The sequence below is a fragment of the Hemicordylus capensis genome, chromosome 1 (assembly GCF_027244095.1).
Source record: "Hemicordylus capensis ecotype Gifberg chromosome 1, rHemCap1.1.pri, whole genome shotgun sequence".
NCBI lineage: Eukaryota > Metazoa > Chordata > Lepidosauria > Squamata > Cordylidae > Hemicordylus > Hemicordylus capensis.
In genome coordinates, this window is record NC_069657.1 from 432606804 (window position 1) to 432628664 (window position 21861).

Genomic DNA, 21861 nt, shown 5'->3' on the forward strand with positions numbered 1-21861 from the left:
TTTCTTCTTATCCATTCAGTTGTGTCCGACTCTCAGTCCACTCTATGGATCATGTTGGAGATGAACTTCCAGTGCATCGACCTTTTGCACCAACTATCCTAATGACCACTAGGGGCATTGGGAGTAGAGACAGTGAGTCAGGGTCTCCCTATCTGTCCCTACTCTATGACCCCTGAACTGACTCTGCAGCACTTCCTGTGCTGAGTCACAATCCTTCCTTTCCTCCTAGAGAGCAGATGGAAACATCTCTCTCTCTCTTGCCTTACCTATCCACTATGTAGTCCTTTAGATTAGATATAGGTCTTTCCTGTCTAAGTGTATTTAACCAATAAATGTTTAGTGTTTAGTTATACAAGGATCTCCATGTGTTTTCTCTAAATAGCTGCAATATCCAAACCATCCTCTGCTACCTACTCTGTAACTGGAGTGTGTTCGCATTCCTTAGTGCTCTGCTGTTTTACCTACTGTATTGTGGGTAAAAATCAACAACCTCTAACAGATCAATGCACTCCATGCCATCCTATCTCCTTCTATACAGCTTCCTGTATATTTCTGTACAGCTTCCTTCTACATACAAAAACATAAAGACACAAATTTAAGTGTTACAGTTAAGCTGGCAATCCTCAGATGGGGAACAACTAGCATGACTGCAGCATGGGGAGGGAGGAGGGCTCGGAGTACTCCCTAGGAGCCCGTCAAATACCCCTAGGAGTACTAGTACCCTCTGCTGAGAACCCCTGGTAGACAAGACTGAGCTGGACTGAACAATGGTCTGACCCAGGATAAGGCCACTTCCTATGTTCCCAACCCCTCAATAATATTTGCATTCCCCCCTCCATGGGATATGTTTGTGCCAATTTCCATTTTCAGGCAGTGTGCCAGAGAGAATGTCCAGCCTCCCAGTTGGAATGTTCAAATCCAAAACGAGATCACAGGCTGACATCCGGACTACACCAGTGCAACAGGAGAAGAGCTAGTGGTACGAACAGCTCATCTAACTCAGCTCCTCTGCTGGTTCAGTGGTAGGAGCAAATTTCGATGACTTTCCCTTTCCCTGGAAGTGCCCTGTGGCACCCAAAAAATATCCCTAAGGGTCACACAGGGAAGCCGCCTAATGGCGCAGCAGGGAAACAACTTGACTAGCAAACCAGAGGTTGCCAGTTCGAATCCCCGCTGGTATGTTACCGAGACTATGGGATACACCTATATCGGACAGCAGCTATAATGGAAGATGCTGAAAGGCATCATCTCATACTGCGTGGGAGGAGGCAATGGTAAACCCCTCTTGTATTCTACCAAGGACAACCACAGGGCTCTGTGGTCGCCAGGAATCGACACCGACTCGACAGCACACTTTACTTTACCTAAGGGTCACACAGCCCAGCAAAAGATTTTGTTTGCTGCAACTGCAAGAAAAAAGGACATTTTGCAAAAGCATACTTTGCTGGTGTAGTACTCAAATGAATCTCAACTAGCCCATCAAGTTTCCTTGTGTCCCTGTCAGTGAATGAAACTACTAGAAAGAGGATGTGGACAACAGAAGTGAAGATGGATGGACAGCCGGTAGGAGTCAAGATGGTCTCAGGGGCAGATATCACCGTTATATCACTGGCTGTTTGTAGACAACATTCATGGGCTTTTAGATGCAGATAAGCATCTGAAGGGAGCATGTGGAGAAAATTTAGCAATATGACTGTGAAGTATGAGAGAAATCAGTCAAATTATTTTGTGGTAAAAGAACTGGAAGAACCCCTAAGACATCTAGCATTAAGTTAGCAGTCAATCCACAGACAGAGCATCCCATGCGTTTCCAAGTTTGGACAAGATGAGGATCACTGTAGGAGATAAAATCAAAGCTAGATCTTAAACCATTTCCCATGAGTGTTCTCAGACCAGTACTGATTCTCCTCCTTGGCAAAGTCAAGAAAAAGCAAGAAGAAATTATTGGAATGAGAGTTATTGAACCTCTGGGTGAGTCCACAGGTTGGTGTGCTCCAATGGTCATCACCAGCAAACCCAACAGAGAAGTATGTGTCTATGACAATTTGACCCATCTGCACGGAAAAAGAAAGAGAACTATATCCCATGGATACAGAGTGGAGCCCACTCTGGGGCAGTTAGGCAAAGCCAAATGCTTTTCCGGAATGGATGCTCGCAGTGGATTCTGAAAAATTCCAATAACTGTTAATTCCATTGAGCTAATCTTTGCCACTCCCTTTGGATGCCACTGTTTTAAAAGGCTACCATTCAGGATCACACCAGCAGCTCCAGAACACTTCCACAAGATGATGAGCTATTTGCTTCAAAGTATTGAGGGGCTTCTTTAGGCTATGAACAATGCTATAATCACAAGGTTCGCCATGGAACAGCATGATACATGACTTCAGTGGGTACTACAAGAACTTCGGGAGACAAAACAGCACCCAAGTATGCATGCCTGCTGATGCATACCTCCCACAGAAACTCTGGGGAGAAGGCATCATGACTGCTGCATACATACAAAACAGAATGCACACAAAGGCTGTAGGAACAACACCATATGAACTTTGACGTGGTCATAAGCCATCCATGATGCATTTGCGTGTCTTTGGAAGCACGGCTTACTCATACATCCCAAAGGAAAAAGGACTAAGTTAGGAGCTAGGCCCACAAAAGGAATTTTTGTAGGCTACTCAGCGCAATCCAAAGGTTACAGAATTCTGGATCCTGACACCACACACAGGGGTGTAGCAAGGTTGGAGTGGGCCCAGAGACAAGATTTTAAAATGCACCCCCACACACACACACACAGAAACACCTATGTGCCACAACAGAACATCATCCTAAATTATTTTTTTAAAGGTTTTGTAAATTGTGGATGATGCAAATACTTTAATGATACTAGAGAAAGACATGCTGTTCTGGTAGCTCCAGGTCTTAACACTCACATCAGTTTCGGAGGATGAATACAACTTAAGGGACCCTGGGCGGGTGCGCGGCTGGGGGAGTCAGTCATGTGACTTGCCTCTGGGGGGCCCCCCAAGGCAGTGGGCCCCCAGACAACTGTCTCCCCTTGCCCTATTATAGTTACACCCCTGACCACACAGTGGGCACACAAACTCAGAAATCAGAGTGGTGGTCCGGGATCTCAACAAAGGGATGCATTGTGTTTATCCAAGAAGCAACAGTCAATTGTGAATCACTGATGCCATCAGAAATCCCTGAGAACCCCCCACCCCACCCCACCCCCCAAATGACACTAGATCCCTTTCACTGACAGGGTACCTGGTATCTCTTCTTCTCTTTTCTCTAGAAAACATGAATACAATGATTCTACAATATAGATCTATGGACCGGGTCTCATGATCAGTGAGACCCGGTTCCTAGCTGTGAGCGGAAAGAGTGGGCTAAGCCCGCTCTCCCCGCTCACGAGCAGGCAGGGAGCCCTGGGTGGCCGGACTGGCCGCCCACACGATGGCTGGCTCCGAGACGGAGCCGGCGGGGGCTGGGGAGCTCGGGGGCCGTGTGGCCCCCGGAAGCCCCAGTATACCCTGCATGAGCACACAGGGCATACTGGGGAGGCCCCTGAGCCTGGAGGCTGCTTTTAAGCCTCCCGGCCTGGGGTCTACTCACAAGTAGCTGCGGCGCGCAGCTGCACCGCGGCTACTCATGAGCAGATAGCCTGGGTTTGCGGAGCGCTTGCTCCACAAACCCGGGCTAAGGGGCGGGCTACAGGAGCGGGTTAGCCGCTCCAGAACCACTGGGCTCAGCTGCGAGCCCGGTGGTTCTTACGATCACAAAAACTGGGCTAGGATTTAGCCCGGTTTTTGTGATCGTAAGAATAGCCCCTATATTTGCTAAACATGGGTTCCTTGAGTTAGTCCACAGTGACAATAGATCTCAGTTTCCGCCTTTGGGGGCATCAGAATTCCGGAAGTGCATAACAAATTTCATTACCAGACATCTAGCCTCCATCTAGCTTCAAAATAGTGAAGTCACACATGAAGAACACAGATCTCCATACGGTCACCATGGTATACAGAGCTTCACCCTCCCAAATAGATATAGCCCTGCTAAATTGCTGAGAGGAGAGGAATTATGACAGCCATCATGGAGCTCAGTTATGTGAAGACTATTAACCTGGTGAGATAGTATGGGTTTGTGATAAATGGAGAACCATCAATGAAAAGGCACATACACCTCACTCTTACTGGGTGGTTTCCCCATGTAGGGAACTTAGAAGAAACAACTTCTATTTGGCACACGACTATCAAAAATACACACAATGAGAATGAAACCTCGCTAACCAGATGACTAGGGAAAGAGGAAAACCCAGTTGAAACTCGGCAACCGGAGGAAGAACCACATCATATAAAAACCACAATTTTTAGCTTTATGTGGAAGAACCACACAAGTTTTTCGCTTTTAAAATAACTTTTAATTTGAAACTTTTTTTAAAAATGTAATTTTAATTGTGGTTTTAGCCTGTTCTTTTAACTTGTTTAACTTAATTTGTTTAACGCTATTAGTCTTATTTTACATTGTATCTATTTTATTAATTTTGTGAGCTGCCCCAAGCAGTCGTGCACAATAAGAGGAGGATCCCTCTTTAGAACAAAGAGTATCCCGGAGGTCTGACTTAGGAAGAAACTGTTTTATGGGTCAAAAATATCCTGACACTGTTTTGCAAAATGCAGCTTTTTTTATGGGGGAGATGTGAGGTGAGTTCAGAGGTGATGGAAATGGAAACTAGAGCGGAGAATCAGAAAGGTGTGCAATGGGTTTGTAAAGATTTATTCAACTAGCAGTTTGTAACGAGTTATTCATCTTGCCCAGCTCCAGAGTGTTTGATTAAGAATGCCTAAATATCTGTTTAATAACACATGATCTATTTGTGATCTCGGAACTGGATACTGAATTATCAAGATTCCAGATTCCACTGAGTTTTTACAGTCCACTCTTGGGAAGTACAATTTTGCAGAATCCATGAGCCTAGCACCACCTGCTGGAGAATTAATAGAAAACACTAGAGTATAGCAGAAATTCCATGCATAGACCCCAGCAGAGACTCAAGACGAGCCCTCTCCAGGAGCTCAAAAACAACAACAACAATGGCTGTGAACATGAGTACAGCCTCCAAAGTGGGTCCTGTCACTTTGCCCCATAATGCTCATGGTTATGGTGGCATTTGTTTGAACGGGTGAACACCATAAGCATGATCGTAGCCATTTCTGTGATCAGCAGATTGAGGGTGTTTGTTTGTTTGTTTATCACATTTGTACACCGCCCCAAACTTTCGTCTCTGGCCCTCCATCCTTGGCTTCCACTTCCCGTCTTAATGCTCCTGTCTGGGATGCCATCCTGGGATGCTGTCAGGATAGCCTAGTGGTTAAAGGCGCTGCGTTAAGGCTGCAGTCTTCCTCTGGAGGAGTGGATTTAAAACTTGCTCCTGTGACAAACCCCTTTCAGGATGGCCAAGCAGTCCAAGGCTCTGCCTTTAGGACACAATCTCCACCCAGAGGTGTGGGTTTGAATCCCACTCCTGACATCTTTTTTTGCAGGCACAATGGGGCAGGCATGCCTAACTGAGTAGGCTTGGACCTCGGCTCCAACTTCATGGGTCGCTCAGGTAGGCCCCACGAAACATGGCAAGAAGTCTAACTGAACTGTTGAACAGGGTTTTTGAAAAAGACCATCTTTTTATTCAAACATTCATGGAGCAAGCAGTGGCACAGCGAGCTTCCCAGGGGACAAGGAGCAGGAAGGGGGCTCCTAGTGCCCCACGGCACAGTGCCCCAAGCCACGCCCAGTGTTCCCTCTAAGAGGGATTCCCAGATGTTGTTGACTACAACTCCCAGAATCCCCAATCCAGAAACACGTACAAAAACTTAAAACAATTTAACCATTTAAAATAAACCAGAGATTAAAATATTAATGATGATTTGAACATCATTACTCCCATCATGTGGCTGGGAAGGTGATCTTGAAAGAAAGCAGCTAATTCAAGGCTTCCTCGTGAATTTTCGGCTGAGCCAAGATCTTAATTTGGGACTTACCAGCTCAGACTCTTGGGCACCACCTATATCTGCTCTGGAGTACAATTGATGCGACATCGATTGCATATTCATTGTACTAATCCCATCTTCAGTTTAAAAGGTCTTGCTTCTCCCCGCCCGCCCCTTTAAATCTGCTCCTTGTTTTATATCATTTCAGTTGGTTTTGTTGCTCTGGAAGCTACTTTGTACAAGGGGGTTGTTTCTGGCAAGCATTACTATGGTAGGAGACACCTCCTACCCTAGTTAAGGAGCTGGGCGCACTCCCAATTTCTGTTTGGCCATGAGTGTAAAACAAGGTCAGAGGCAGGGATCTTGCTCATGTGCTGATCCCCCAGGTGGGCAGGATGAGCACACTCTACCCAGATTCCATCCCCAGCTTCAGAACGAGGTATGAGGAAAAACCTTCCTCCCCAGCTGGAGCTTAGCACACAAGTGAAATCCCTGCCTCCGAACTTGTTTTACACTCACTGGCAACCAGAAATTGGGAAAACGTGTCACTCCCAAACAAGGGTAGGAGTCCTCTCCACTCTATTAATGATTGCCAGAACTATTTTCAGAGAGGAGAGAGCTGGCATTGTGGTACCGGTAGCTAGCATGAATTGTCCATTTAGCTAAACAGGGTCCACCCTGGTTGTACATGAATGGGAGACTAGAAGTGTGAGCACTGTAAAATATTCCCCTCAGGGGATGGAGCCGCTCTGGGAAGAGCATCTAGGTTCCAAGTTCCCTCCCTGGCAGCATCTCCAAGATAGGACAAGATATACCTATATCTATATCTATATCTATATCTATATCTATATCTATATCTATCTATCTATATATGAGACAAGATTTTTTAATTGAACCAACAAACTACCAAAGCATACAGTACGTAGCCAAAGCACAATTATATACAAAGTGGTTGTTTGTACATGATATATCTACAAAGATTTACACACAAGGATTTGGAAACCCACAAGGTTATGAAGTATATGCAGGTAGTACTATAACTCGGGGGTGGGGGATTACAAGGCACATCAGGTAATCGGGCGGGTGGGGGGGAGAGATTACGTCCAACGTCCATTTCCATAATTTGTCCCATTGCTGTTTAGAAGAGATACTCTTGTCTTTTTGCACATAACCATACAAACTTTTCCAGAAGAGATTTACTGTCTCATCTGCGTGAACCTCTTGGTCGCGTCTTCCCTCCAAGTTCCAAGGTTCAGGTTCCAAGTTCCCTCCCTGGCTTCTCCAAGATAGGGCTGAGAGAGATTCCTGCCTGCAACCTTGGAGAAGCCGCTGCTAGTCTGTGTAGACAATACTGAGCGAGATGGACCTATGGTCTGATTCAGTATATGGCAGCTTCCTATGTTCCTATGTAACCAGCTTATAGTGCTTCAACAGACAGGTGGCCAAGCAATACTTAAACAAACTACATTAGTTCTTATTTGTGACAATCTCTTTCCCTTATTTAACCAATCTAACTCCTGTTACTCATGAAAGAGTTGCAGGTCTGGGGGGAAAGTACAATGAGAATGATCTATAGTTGGAACTCTGAGGACTGCCAGGGAGTGGGAAAAGCCTGACTCAGCCTATGTATGACCTTTGCCCAAGATGCAGCAAAGGTTGCAGAAGCTGCACTGACAGTAGCTGAATGTTCTGGACGCTTTCCAGATTAGCCACTCAACAGCAGCAAAATGCTTCCATTCTGGCAAATTGCATTCAAAATATAAACAGCAGGGTGAGCAGTCTCGCGAAAACTAACAACCCGAAAAAACAGCAACTTCTTTACACCAGCGAATGAAAAAAGCATATATAGATCTTAAATTGAGACTTGTTCAACAAAACCTTTATTTCACTCTTACTGGACTCCCCAGAGGATGTTCAGAAAGGGCTGAATTCAGAATGTGGGTGTCATGGCTCAGACTTCTGACTCAGAAGAGTCAGAGCAGGAGGATTCGCCTGCTAGTGAGGGCTCAGAGGCACAGCAACAGGATTTGGCAGGGAGACTCTGGAGTTGAGGATTCGGAACAGCTGCCAGACATGATTTCTGATGAGAAGGAGCCTGGGATTTCACCTGTCTTGAGAAGACATCTCAAGAGGCAAGCTCAGTGGGAGTCACGCAGGCGCAGGGGATAACAAGAGAAGCAGCAGAAGTGCTGACTCAGGGAAGCCTGATTGGCTGCTGGTTCTCTTGAACCATATATATTTAACAGTCTGTCAATTGCTCAGATGCTGTTAGCAACGTCACTAACCGCAGTCCGTGTGCTATTCTGAATTCCTAACTTTTCCGAATTCCAGTTTGCCCTTGTTTATGCTTTCCTGCTTTGTTCCGTTAATTCCTTGTTTCTGGTGTCCTTCGCTCTTTCATTCTTCGCTCTGTGTTTTCTTTTCAGTGATTACTCAGTTATTGTTGGAGCGGGGTACCTAGTTCAGTTCAGGGGGACTTAACTCATTTACTGTTTTCGTTGTGAGCCTTTTATTTTCCTTCGTGTAGCTTCGCTGCTGCTTTCTAACTCACAGGGGGAGTGCTGAAGGGGCTTGTAAAGCCGAGCTAACAGATTTATGACAGTGGTTTGCTGGAGATGTAATATGTATGAGAAGACATTGTCTCATATGGTTTGGTCATGCCCAATTATAGCATCTTTTTGGGATGAAGTCCATAAACTTGTAAATAAGACACTGCAATCATCATTGTTTTTTAAAGATAGCTATGTTCTCCTGGGATATATTCCCAGGATATGGAACTTAACACTTTATCAACAACTATGGATTCTTCGTGCTTAGGGAGCAGCAAAAAAGATCATAATTCAACACTGGAAAAGCAGATTTACTCTGGAACTTCAGCTTTGGACTACTGAAATGTGTTCACTATCTGCATTTGAATTGGGGTTTTTTGCCGTTTAGGCAAAGAAGAAGAGTTTCAAGCTATATGGTCAGAATTTAATGAATTGTATATGCTTTAGAAGGTGATTACATATATATGCATTGTTTGTTGGTCCCCCCCTTTTCTTTTCTTCCCACCCCTTCCTGCCGCCCTTCTCTCTTTTCCTTTTAAAACTTTATATGAAAGTGTTTCATTCTTAAGAGTATCTTAAACTGTAATATTTGTTCTTAAATTTATTTATTTTTTAAAAAAACACTTATTTATGCCGGATATCATAGCACTGTATTGCAGCGATTAAATTCAAAACAAGGCATTGGGAATATGAATGACACCCTGCTGTCAGCGTAGGGACTGCAGTGTCAAAACACAGGAATTGTGGGAACACACTTCAGAGATAAGTCCTGACCCCACTGCAGGGTCTAATCTGGAAAGCGCCCTGGTGTTTCAATAACATTGGTGATAAGAGATGGTCTTTGCTGAAGATGTACCCCAAAAGGACCTGATGATGTCTGGGAGCAGAGCTAAGATGCTGCACTGGCACCTTTGATCAGAAGAGATGGGTCTGGAGAGATGGGACTTGCTTGGGACAATGCGGTGATGAGGGAACTGAAAGAAACTCCGCAGACAATGTAGCCTCCAAAACAAGGGAATGTGCAATTTCAGGTCTTCTCCCCTATACACCAGGGAAAAGGATATAAAAGGCTAGGAGAGAAGGACACCAAGTCAGATTCCTGGGAGCATCTTTCCAAAAGATCATTTCTGCAAACATCTCTCCTTTGAACTCCATTGTCCCCCAACACTTCCCCTCTTCCCAGTTCTTTACTGTGCCCTTTTATCTCTTGCTTCCTTTTTCTTTAGGCTTTTAAAATAAGTAAGTAAGTAAATAAATAAATATTTTTCTTTAGGAGATATTTGCTTCTTTCCTAATCAGTATGCTTTCCCCCTTTCTTGGCCTGAAGGCTCCCCTCTGAAAGGAGGGTTGAAGCCATAGCTCTGGATATCATGGGATGATATTGCTGATTCTCCAGTAGCTATGAACTTCCTTGAAACTTTAGAGCTTTTTAAGTAGAGAGACAGGAGGGAGTACAGGCCAGGGGCCTAGGCAGAATGCATAGGAGTATGGTAGAGCTTGTAATTTATTAAATCAATGTGCTGAATGTATCTGAAACATACAAAAGCTGCCAAGGAGATGGCACACAAACCATTTTTATGCAAAACCATGATCTGGGGAACAGCTGCAGGGAAAGGGGGAGAGACTTTCAGAAAATGGAGACCAAAGCAAATAAAATGGACCATCTTACAGGGGTGTTATTTATTAAAATATAATCTCTATAAAGATACTGTATTATACAAATACACAGAACATGGCTCCTAGAGTCACTTGCTGTACAAGACTGGGAGAGCTTATTACACAAGACTGGCTTTGTATAAGAACAAGATGAGTGGAAAGTCCTCCATTTCTGGCCAAGAAGGAGCTCCGATCTCCAACTCATCAAAGTCTCATTTCTTCTTCTTCACAGCAGAATTTCAGAGTCCTCCAAAGAGTCATCAGCGAATAGTAGTTCATCAGTCAGCATGCTTCCTACGGGCAGTGTGCTCGCTTGAGAGTAAAGCATCCCATACTGTGAGAGGGTGTGCTGGAGCAGAGGTGTACCTTCCTCTTCCCTTTTCCCCAGGCTGGCGATGTGTTCCTCGCTAACCCCGCTTAAAATGTACCGGTCTCCAGTCCCATTGCTCTCATGCACATCAGCTGTGACCACTGTGGTCTCTGGTCTCTGGGAACAGGACTCTATGATGAGGTGAGGATCAAGGTCTGTGTCTATCTGGGGAAACTCAGTGTCTTCTGTCACCTCTTCTGTGCTTTCTTCCAGCAGACTTGTGTTAATATAAATGACATCCTCGGGTTCTTTCAGGGCAGGTAAACTTTCCGACAGCTTCTCCAGGTGAAGCTTCAGTTCTGAGAAGGTGGGACGGTCCATAGGATCTGCTCTCCAGCAAGAACACATTATTTCATACCTGTGATAAAGCAAATGGGACATCATAACGATGATGATTATTAAATAAATAATAGTCTGGCCTTCAGTGGCCTTTAAATGGTTTATATTGTTTTAAAGTTTTTTGTTTTAATGTATTATTTATTTTGTTTTGCTTGCTTTTATTTATGTGAACTGCCTAGAGCCATTTGGGTTGGGGAGTATAGAAATCTAAGGCATGAATTATTACTATTATGAATATTCATATACTGCTTGTCAACAAAAAAATAAGTTGACAAGTCGGTTTACCCAGGGGGGAAAATCTGATGATTCCCAGTCCCCAAAGGGCTCACGGTCTAATAAGAAACAGACACCAGTAACAGCCACTGGGGAAAAAACACGGTGCTGGGACGGGTTAGGGGCACTTGCTCTCCCCCTGCTAAATATATTTATTTAACATATTTTTATACCACCCAAAACTTACGTCTCTGGGACGTTTACAACAAAAATTCATAAGAAATGCATCCCTTTAAAAAGGTGCTTCTTTGCTCAATTAGCAGGGGGACATTCCAAGAGCTCTAGAATTTGGGGAGGAAGTAGAAAGTGCACCAAGCAGGCAGGGGCAGCCATAGCCCTTCTAGGAGAGAGGGAGAGGTGATCGCTATGGGCACACAGAGGGGGGTGGCAAGCATCGCCCCCTGCGTCTGTAGGTGCCACCCCAAGGGCCTCCCTGCTGCCTGTTGCCACTGCCCTTCCTCTGGGACACGATGTTCACTTTTCTACCTTCACTGTGCAGGGGTGCATCTCTTCTTTCCCCACACCAGCATGAGCTGGGAACGCCCCTGCTGTTTCTAGCTGCTGTGTCCCCTACTAACTGGGCAAAGAGGCCCCTTTTTAGCGTGGTGGTTCTCTTGATTGAGCAGGGGGGAAGTAACTGGCCCTACCCACCCCCAGCACAGTACCTCCAGTGACTGCTGCTGGAGTCTATCTTATGGTTTCTTTTTAGACTGTGAAGCCTTTGAGTACAGGGATTCATCTTATTTATTTATTATTTCTCTTTGTAAACTGCTTTGGAAACTTTTGTTGAAAAGCAGTATATAAATATCTGTTGTTGTTCTGCCCGGCTTGGCGGCATGGTTCTTCAGGCAGCTTGCGGCTGCTAACTGAAGAGCGTGGCCGGAGCATGCGGAGCACCCACCGCAGATGAGGAGGGGTCCTCGTGTCCTTTGCCTCTGGCAGCAAAACGTCTTGGCCTGCTCTTGAGTACCTGTCTTTCCAAATCTACTTAGGGAATATACCTGAAATGGAACAGCACCTGGTTCTTCCCAGCAGGTGGGATGGGCATCAGAGAGGGTACACATTTGGAAGGAGGGCATCTTTGGGGATCTTAATGGGCTTGTTGCAGTTACAAGTTTGATGAAGAAATGCTGTCTAAGAATCTGAACACTTATTCTGTCTTCTCTTAGTTAATAAAATTCCCTTTATTAGAGAGGCCAGTGAGGGCAGAGGTTGAGACACCTCTTAATTCTATCCAGAATAAATGTCTTGCCTCTCTGCAGAAGAGAGTAGCAGGTGGGTAGAACTCCTTTCTTTCTGGTGAATGGAGTACAATAAGAAGTTAAGCCTTTCCAGATCCGGCTGGAGTTTCATATAGTCCAACATCTTTGACATTGGCCAGCCAGATACTTCTGGGAAGTCCAAGAGCAGGAGATGAAGGCCGTGTCCCAGCAGCTGGCATGTAGTGTCAGATGGCCTCTGGATACGGAGTTCTATTCAGCTATCACGGCTAAGAGCATTTGTTAAACCCATCCTCCATTAATCTGTTTAATCCCCCTTTAAAACCTTCCAAACAAGTGCCCATCACCATACCATGTGCCAGCAAATCCTATAAATTAATTATGACTTGGATGCAGGAGTCCACTCTAATTTTTTGTCTGTCCTGAAGCTATTGCCAGTCAATTTCATTGGGTGACCCCCCAAAAAACCCTCTCTGTGTTCACATTCTCCACCCCATGAATAATTTTAGACACCTTTATTGTGCCCCTCCCCACACAAATCTTTTTCAAAACGAAAAAAACCCAGATGCTTCAGTTGTTCCCTCATAAGGAAGGTGCACCGAGTTTTGGTTCCCCTTTTAAAAAACATTTTCTAGGTCATCAATACTCTTTTTGAGACAAGGAGCCCTTTCCCGAACACAGGGCTCTGAATGTGGCCACACCACGGATTGGTATGAAGGCACTGCAGTGCTGGCTATCTCATTTTCAAACACCGGCTTTATGACCCCTAGCACAGAATGTGCCTTTCCACCCAGAAACAAGGATAAATAGAGCTCAAAGTGCAAAGAGATGCATCTTGCTCTTTCCCGTTTCTCAAGCATTCTTTAAGGGTCTCCATGTAGGCAATGGCTTTAGTAATTCACTTCCTGGAGTCTGGCCACTTTCCAGGAGAAAGATGCCAAAATAAACAGGCTAGCCTAGTGGATTCCAGCCTTGGGTCCCCAGATGTTGTTGGGACTACAACTCCCATCATCCTCAGCCACAACAGCGGAAGGCCATTGTTGGGAGCTGTAGTCCCAACAACATCTGAGGATCTGAGGTTGGAAACTCTTGGGCTAATAGAGAAAGGTCATCCACAGAGGTGAGAAAGGGAGTGGGGGGTGGGGGGAGAGAAGGTCTAGTCCAGTGTTTCTCAACCTTTTTGGAACCAAGGACCGGGAAATTCTTCGCGCGCAGTTTCAAGGACCGCTATATTCCATGTGTGCAGTTTCCCGGACCAGCAGTTAGTAAAGGGGTTCCAAGTTTAAGTCTATCTGTCTATCTATTTATTTATTTAAAAGCCTTCTATACCTCTCTGGGCAGTTTACAATTAAAATAATATCATGAGCATTAAAATCATTAAAATTAGAATCATTTAAAAGCAAACATTAAATATTAAAACCATAAATCTCATAATTTTGACTAAGATTATGCTTTGATCTGAAGGGAGAGGGGGGGAAAGGATGAAGCATCATGGCTCCCTGGCACCTGAGATTTGTCAAGTCCAGATTTAAGATTACTATCTTTTAAAAATATGCTGCAACCTTATACTTCGCTTTATTGCTGAGTGTCAGCCACTCACTCTCAGGTGCCCCCTCCCCACCATTTGCTCACTTTTACAATTACTCTTACAATTGAAGGCAACTTCTGTGTACGCACACAGGTGGAGCAACAGTGGCTATCCAAAAGCCACAATGGAAAAACCCAACAATACACTGATAATATTTTCCTAAGCAGAGACATTATTGAATACAGGAGAGAGAAGAGTTATGTTTTGAATCTACATGTTTTATTCTGGCAGTTTTAGATAGTAGTAAGGTGGCTTTATACTTCAACAGGTCTCACCTAGCAGCACAAAAGACAGTACCAATCTTGGCTCATTTTCAAAATACTACCCTAAAAGTGTCAGCAGCAATACTACAGTTAAGGAAATAAAGGCTAAAAATTTGAACTAAAAAATATGGAGTTTTGAGAAGCACAAAACTGAATGGCCAACTGCAGGTATGGCAGGCAATGGGGTGGCTGCCTTACCAAGAGTCTACCTGAGGGATTCTGAAGCAGGAATCAGAAGGTGCAATGCTTCTGCCGGTTCACACGGGTTAGCAAACCCAGCTCTACGTTTTAAGTCTCTCTGAACATACAGATCTGCTAAGATCACTCGTAACACACGTCACCCTTTCCAGCGCCACAAAACCGCCTCTACTATGGCAGGGGTGTTTGTAGGGTTGGGGAAAGGCTGAATGCATTACGAATGGGAAAAGATAGAGGAGGGATAAGTTGATAACTCCAATAAACGGCAATCCCTCAACTCTGTGTTCTCCCTTACCGATTTTTCTACCCCTCTTCACCGCTTTCTGCCTCAATAGCCCCATTTTCTTTCTTTGGCTCCTTTCCGCGCTTTTCACCCGCTTCCAACCCGATCCTCCTCCTTACCTCTGCCACGTCCCCTTCGCTCTTCCTCTGCCCGGCCGGTCTTTTTCCCCGTTGGGATGGCCTCTAAGAGCTCCATTGGCCTACTAGCCCTGAGGGAGCGCGCCGATTACTGCCGGCTTCCCGCCAAAATCGCAGGAAGCCAAGAGGAAGGCAAGCAAGATCGCGGCTGCCATGGGGGGCTTCTCTGGTGCTGAATGGCCACAGCAGCCCACCCCCAGCCCTGAACCCAGCCAGAAGCGGCAGCGCGGGGGGACCAGGAGTGACTTGTGCCGCAACTCCCCACAGTGCATGGGCGGCGGCAGAGCAGGGACTGTGGACACTCTATGGCTGGTCTCTTCCTGCTCTCTTCTTCCTCTTCCTGCATGTCCCTTCCTCAAAGCACTCCCTCGGAAGCCACCACAACTACCTTCCTCAATGCATTCCTTCAGGAGCGAGGAGTGACTGCGGCCAAGGAGCGCTGTTTCTGGGAGCCCACAATCAGCCTGCCCACGTGGCTGATCGGGACACCGGCGCTCCCTTCTCCTCAAGGTGCTCCCTCTGGAGCGACCGTCCCAAGTGCTGCTGACCTGCACTGGGTAAAAATACCCTCAGCGCTGGCTCGGAACCTCACACGTGGCTTTTTCCAGGGAGCGAGCAAAAAGCGCTCTCTCCCCTTGCCCAGCAGCCGATAGAGCCAAGGGGACCTAATTTGCCCAGGGACTGTTCTATCTATGTACGGACCGGCAGTTGACTCTTCACGGACCGGCACCGGTCCGCGGACCGGCGGTTGAGAAACACTGGCTAGTCAACAGCAAATAGGCAAACAAGCAGACCTCATAGCCTACAGTTTTTCCAGAACGCAGTAATAACTAACTACTGTCTTGGACAAACCATGGTTTCTGTACCACTGTCAAATTACTGCCAAATCACTATCAAATTATTGCATTGCTACCCCAGCAAGATGTAATATCAATACTTACAACTCATCTAAACAGCCTTCTGGCTGCTTCAGCCTGTGCCCGTGAAGAAGATAGTCGTAGATTTCATGGTTCTGCACTCCTGGGTATGGAGTCATCCCTCTGGTTGCAATCTCCCACATTGTAACACCAAATGCCCACTATGACAAACAAGGAGAAACACCTACTCAGTTGGCACTGCAGACAGAGTTAATGAGCTGTCTGATGGGGAAAAGCGGGGTGGACCCATAGCTCAGTGGTAAAGCATCAACTTTGAGTGCAGAGGGTCCCAGGTTCAATCCCTGGCATCTCCAGGTAGGTATGGGAAAGACCCTTGTCTGAAACTCTGGAGAGCTGCTGCTAACCAGTGTAGAGAAAGACCAAGGGTGGTTTCAGATAGTGATATTTTTGTGCAAATTATGACAATAAACAAAATAAATTGTCGTGACATACAAGGAAGTTACATAATATTCTTAGCGCCATCTGCTGGCCACCTGCAGTAATCCATACAAAAACTATGCCTTTTCCTTAAATTCCTTTTATTCTAATTGGGAAAGAAAACATAGTTTATTTGCAGATTACCACAGACGTTGCTAGAGAATATTACTTAATGTCCTTGTATGTATTGTGGATTCCTCATTTTATTTATTTATTTATTTATTAGATTTATATACTGCCCTTCTGATACAGCTCAGGGCGGTTCACAACATGATAAAAACAATTAAAAACAAATTAACAATTAAGATCAAACTATTAAAACACAATAAAACCAATAAAACAGCTAAAAGCCCTGAAAATCAGGGCAACAATTTAAAACAATTAATAATTTAAAACTCTGGAAGGCCAGGCCAAATAAGTACGTTTTAAGGGCTCTCTTGAAGGACAGCAATGATCTCAGATTATGAATTTCTGCCGGGAGTGCATTCCATAGCCCAGGAGAGAAGGCCCACAGAGCCCACAGAGGAGGCCCCCTTCTGTGTCGCCACCAGACGAACTGGTGGGAACTGGAGACGGACCTCCTCAGATGACCTTAACGTGCGGTGGGGATCATGTAAAAAATGTATTGTCATAATTTGCACTGAAGCTGGAATTTATCATCATCTGGATGAGGCCCAATAGTCGGAATTTTGGGAGGGATGATTTTTGCCTCCCCTTCCCCCAGAAGTACCCAGTGCCACCCAGAATGATATCCCTGAGCGTGCTATCAAAAGAAGCGCACATGTGCAGAGGCTGTGGTTCTACTTCCAGGCATAGGCAGAACTGGGGCAGTTCCATGGCAGGGCATGTGCCCTAGGCGCCACTGAGGTGGGGGTGCCACGCCAGTTCCTGCCACCCCCACCCCATTGCCCACCTGCCCAGCCCCAGGGCCCCTCAGCCACTTGCCTCCAGCTCCGGCTGATCTGCGAGGCCTAGGATCGGAAAGGCCTGCAAACTGCAGAGCTCTTCTCTCCCCGTCTCTCAGCTGATCAGTGGGTGGGCGGGGCTTCCAGAGAGGCCTCCGAGTAGGCCTCCCTGAAGTCTGTACTCGGCAGGCCAAGCAAGCCAGGAAGGAGGAAGCAGGCAGAGTTCTCTGCAGCAGCAGCAGACCCTCTGCCCAGACCATCCAGCACAGCTTTTGCCAGGTAGGCTGTGAATTCCTTTTTGTGGTTTCCCCCCCATAGGAATCTGCTTGCCATAGGGCTTTGATATGTGGGGTGGGGCGGGACTGAGAAGTCTCTGAATATTTAATTTAAAATCGACTGAAAAATGTGCTGGCTTTAAAAACAAAAAGTATCTAAAAAGGCCTATAAGTGGCTTGTTTCATGTCAGAAAATTACAAACACTTCTGGAACAAGTATATTTTATTTATTTTCATTCATTCATTCATAAATGCACTTATGTTCAAGTTGTTTTGCAACCCAGAAGGTCTGAGTGAGAACTGTGAAGCATGTGTTGTGCTTTTATTTTATTTTATTTTTCTTGTGTGTGAACTGCTCTCCAATAACTTGCAGGGACTTCAGGGTAAATCTGGCCAACATGTGAATGCAGCACCTCCATTCCAGAGGAGATGTGTGTTAAAGGGCTTTAAAAGCCTCGTGTGAAAACCCTCCTGGAATCAAACTTTACTGAATTTGTTCAGAATTCTGAGAAAACAAACATAGGCTCACCCTGCATAGTTGAAAGTCTCCTTTGCTAATCTGTAGCGAGGGGGCCATTTTAATAATTAGTGTTGTTAGTGTGTTCTAGGCATTAAAAGTAGTACAAATATATAGTACTCAATGTATATCACTATATACTGTGAAGTGTGCATGTATGTATTCAGTGAAATGTATTTCCAGGCAGCATACTTATTTTGAAATATCAGACTTAAATCCTTGGTGGCCTGGGGTGTGTGGAGGCCCTGGACTTTGAGGGGCTGGGGGCCCATTTTAAAATCTCATCTTGGCCCATTCCAACCTTGCTATGCCCCTGGCGGTCACTACACATGGGTTTCTGCACAACACCTGCACAGAAGAAACTTCCATGTAGAAAATGTGTGTCTTGTAAATTGACCCTGAATTTTCCATCCATGACTGGGATATCTGAGAGTTAGAGTCAATAATAAAAGAACAGCACACTGCTTGTGACAGGAAGGGGCAAATTACAATGATTTCTTAGTCTGGCAGGGGCTGGTTTTGGCCCTGGCAGAACTTGGCTGTCTGCCCCTGTTGCAAATTCCTCTGTCTAGTGTGGCAAATTAATGTATCCTCCTCCCTCTTGGTGTCAAAGTAAGCACTAGTGTGGTGAATGCACATATACCCCATCATGAGCCAACAATCATCATAAGACAAAGGCTGGCAGGAATCATTCACTGGTTTATAGACACACACACACACACACACCACCACCTTCTTCTTCCCCTATTTTGCTAGTGGCTATTTGGGCAGGTGATCCTCTAGGACAAAGTCATGTTTTTTAAAAAGAATGAGATGAGACAGAGAAAATGACACTTGGAATCCTCGCATAACTCCTGACTGTTGTTCTAAGTCTTTTACAGAGATGGCTCGTGTTTTCAGGTTTTGATCAACAACCATGTCTAGATGGTACAGTGTTCCTTTTAACAGGGATTTCCAGATATTGTTGACTACAAGTCCCATCATTCCTGTTTGGACAGGGGCGCAATTTCAGTGCTTGCCCTAGGTACTATTTTCCCTAGTTATGCCTAGCGGAAAATCACACACCCACACCCACACCCCTGCATGCACAACCATTATCACAGCCATTATCACTGGCTGAACTATAATTGAGCGGATGTGTTCCGTGAACAGGATCCACTTGCTGCCAGGGGCTGCTCGCCTACTCCCTCTCCCCCTGTGGCCCTCCCATCTCCCCACACCTCCCTCCCCGGGCTGCCACCGCTTCTGCTTCCATGTGCTCCACCACAGCTCCTGAGTCTCCATGAATTTGCCTCATGGAGCTTCCTCTAGTTTGCTGGGCCGTGATGCTTTTATGCCAAGCAGCGGCCAGGCAAACTAGAGGGAGCTGCCGTGGCTCCTGGAGGCCCACAGGCTGTGGTGGGGGATATGGAGGCAGAGGCCGGGTAACATGTTAAATAAATATGTTAAATAATACGGAGAGGCCCAGTGGCGGGGAGAGGCAGTAGCTGAGCTGCCACGGAGGCAGCTGGTGAAGAGATGGCTGTGGGGTCCGGGGTCGGAGGAGGAAGGAAGTGCAAGAGCTAGGGGCATGGTTTTGGCAGTGGCCAACAGGTTTCAAATACAGACCACCACCACTATTGTTACCCCACTGCATTATATGCGTGCTTCTTTTGCTTGTACACAGGCGCTGTTAGGATGCTGGCCAACGAGAAGAACAGGATGCTGCCAAGACTACACTGGCTGCCAGTTCTCCTGGAGCCTGCTCTGAATGCCAAGATTGGAGCTCCACCCCGCACCTTAAGAACATAAGAACAGCTCCCCTGCTGGATCAGGCCCAAGGCCCATCTAGTCCAGCATCCTGTTTCACACAGCGGCCCACCAGATGCCTCTGAGAAGCCCACAGGCAGGGGGTGAGGGCATGCCCTCTTCTGCTGCTGTGGCTCCCCTGCAACCATGACATACCACATCGCTTTTCGTTGTATAGACTCGGTCGGCGAGACTTTCGATCGCAATCCACTTGACGGGCATCTTGGCAATGCGCCCTTGCCGGTAATAATCTCCGCTGTAAATCTTCTTGGATAAACCAAAGTCTGCCACACACACGGTCATGTCATCTCGCAACCTGCACATTGATTTAAGGCCCACTATTAACATAAATCAATTCCAGAAGGACAAAGATTACGCAAAGGCGTAACGTCACTTGATGTCTGCGCTGCTGGGAAAAGCAAAGCACTGACTGCATGGCTTTGGAGCTGCGCGGTTTTTTGCCTCACACACAACCACAGGGGCATATTTCTAGCAGCACTAGATAAAACAGTTCTTAAAACTATATTAATGGTTAGTTTAGGAGATGTTAAGAAAATGTCTCCTTCACTGTGAGCCCCCATTGCCCACTGAGATCATCCGGAGAGGTTCGTCTGCAGTTGCTACCAGCTTGTCCGGTGACTACACAGGGACGGGCCTTCTCTGTTGCCGCCCCCTCCCCAAGACTCTGGAATGCGCTCCCTGCCGGAATAAGAGCCTCCCCATCTCTGGCAACTTTAAAGACACATTTATTCACCCAAGCTTTTTAACTAGAATTGCGATTTTAAATGGTTTTATTGTCTGAACTTGTTTTATGTTGTTGTAAAACGCCCAGCAACGCAAGTTGGGGCAGAGTACAAATGTGGTAAGTAAGCAAATAAATAACGTGTCATTTGGGCTTGTGTCTCCCCTCCCCCAATTAAAATAGGAACTGCAAGAGGCTGCAGTGTGCAGGGAAGGGTGCATTTAACCCTTTCCCCTCATACCGTGGTCCTGGGACACTTCCTCCACCAACTGCTACAAGTCCCAAAATTGCTAAAAGCATCGTCAACTTCCCCCTCTCTATGTGTTGCAGTCCTGATCAGGAACTGCCTCTCTAGTAACAAACATTTCCCCGGTGAAAGTTGAGGTGTTTCACCTCACATATTTAGGTAAAGGTCTCGTACAACTCTCAGATGATGCTGGGCTAAAGCAAGGGGTTCCTAACCTTTGGTCCCCAGATGTTTTTGGATTACAACTCCCATCACCCCCAGTCACAATGGCTGAAGGCTAAGTTGGATGGGACCTCCTCCTCAGAAGAAGGGGATTCTACTATAACATGAGTTCCCAGATACTTTTGGACCACAACACCCATCAATCCCATCCACAATGGTTTCAGCCATTGTGGTTGGGAATGATGGGAGTTGTAGTCCAAAAATCTGGGGACACAAGGTTAGGAACCGCTGGGCTAAAACATTTCTTTTTAATATGTGAGGTTTTCGAAGAGCAGGGGAGTCTTTTTGACACATAAGCAACATTCACACATGAAATCCCCTGCCTTCAATCTGAAGTGTGCAATCCCAAAGGAGCTATATCCATGTGAGGAGGATTTGGAATGTGTGTATTGGCTCCTCAATAAGCAGGTCCGTGTGTTTTGAAAGATTAAAATCTAGCTTTTTGCTATTTGGTTTCTGCTTTTTTTTTTTTAACATTTTATATCCCGCTCTTCCTCCAAGGAGCCCAGAGCGGTGTACCACATACTTAAGTTTCTCCTCACAACAACCCTGTGAAGTAGGTTAGGCTGAGAGAGAGGTGACTGGCCCAGAGTCACCCAGCAAGTCTCATGGCTGAATGGGGAGTTGAACTAGGGTCTTCCCGGTCCTAGTCCAGCACTCTAGCCACTACACCACGCAGGCTCCTGCTTCTGCTTGAGGTTGCAAATGTTGGGCAACATTCACAAACACATTTTGTTTCCCCTTCCAAAGAATGCAGATGGTGCTGGGCTGTTCTATGGAAAGGATCGAAGAGAGGAACTTGGGGACTCACATGCAGTTCCGAGCAGCCAAGTCTCGATGGAGGAATTGTCTGCTACTGAGGTATTCCATTCCTAGAGCAATATGGCTCATAAACTTCAATAAAGTCTGTAGAGGTACATACTGGGAAGAGAATGTGACAAAAAGAAAAT

At 45.9% G+C, this 21861-nt stretch overlaps 1 protein-coding gene and 1 non-coding gene across 3 annotated transcripts in view; one reads left to right on the forward strand and one right to left on the reverse strand.

Annotated features, from left to right (window-relative positions):
• Positions 1–5350: 5350 nt before the first annotated feature.
• On the forward strand, positions 5351–5527 carry TRNAL-AAG (transfer RNA leucine (anticodon AAG)). Its single transcript has 2 exons — positions 5351–5388; positions 5493–5527. It is a non-coding gene; the product is annotated as a tRNA-Leu (tRNA).
• Positions 5528–10186: 4659 nt separating this feature from the next.
• The window catches only part of MERTK (MER proto-oncogene, tyrosine kinase), a 76796-nt gene continuing 65121 nt past the window's right edge, over positions 10187–21861 (reverse strand). For both annotated transcript variants that reach the window (XM_053313507.1, XM_053313499.1), the window contains exons 16-19: positions 21723–21832; positions 19857–20016; positions 15802–15938; positions 10187–10917 (exon numbers count right to left, since the gene is read on the reverse strand). In XM_053313507.1, coding sequence (XP_053169482.1) covers positions 10416–10917; positions 15802–15938; positions 19857–20016; positions 21723–21832 — 909 coding nt within the window. In that variant the 3' untranslated portion in view covers positions 10187–10415. The remainder of the gene's footprint in view (positions 10918–15801; positions 15939–19856; positions 20017–21722; positions 21833–21861) is intronic.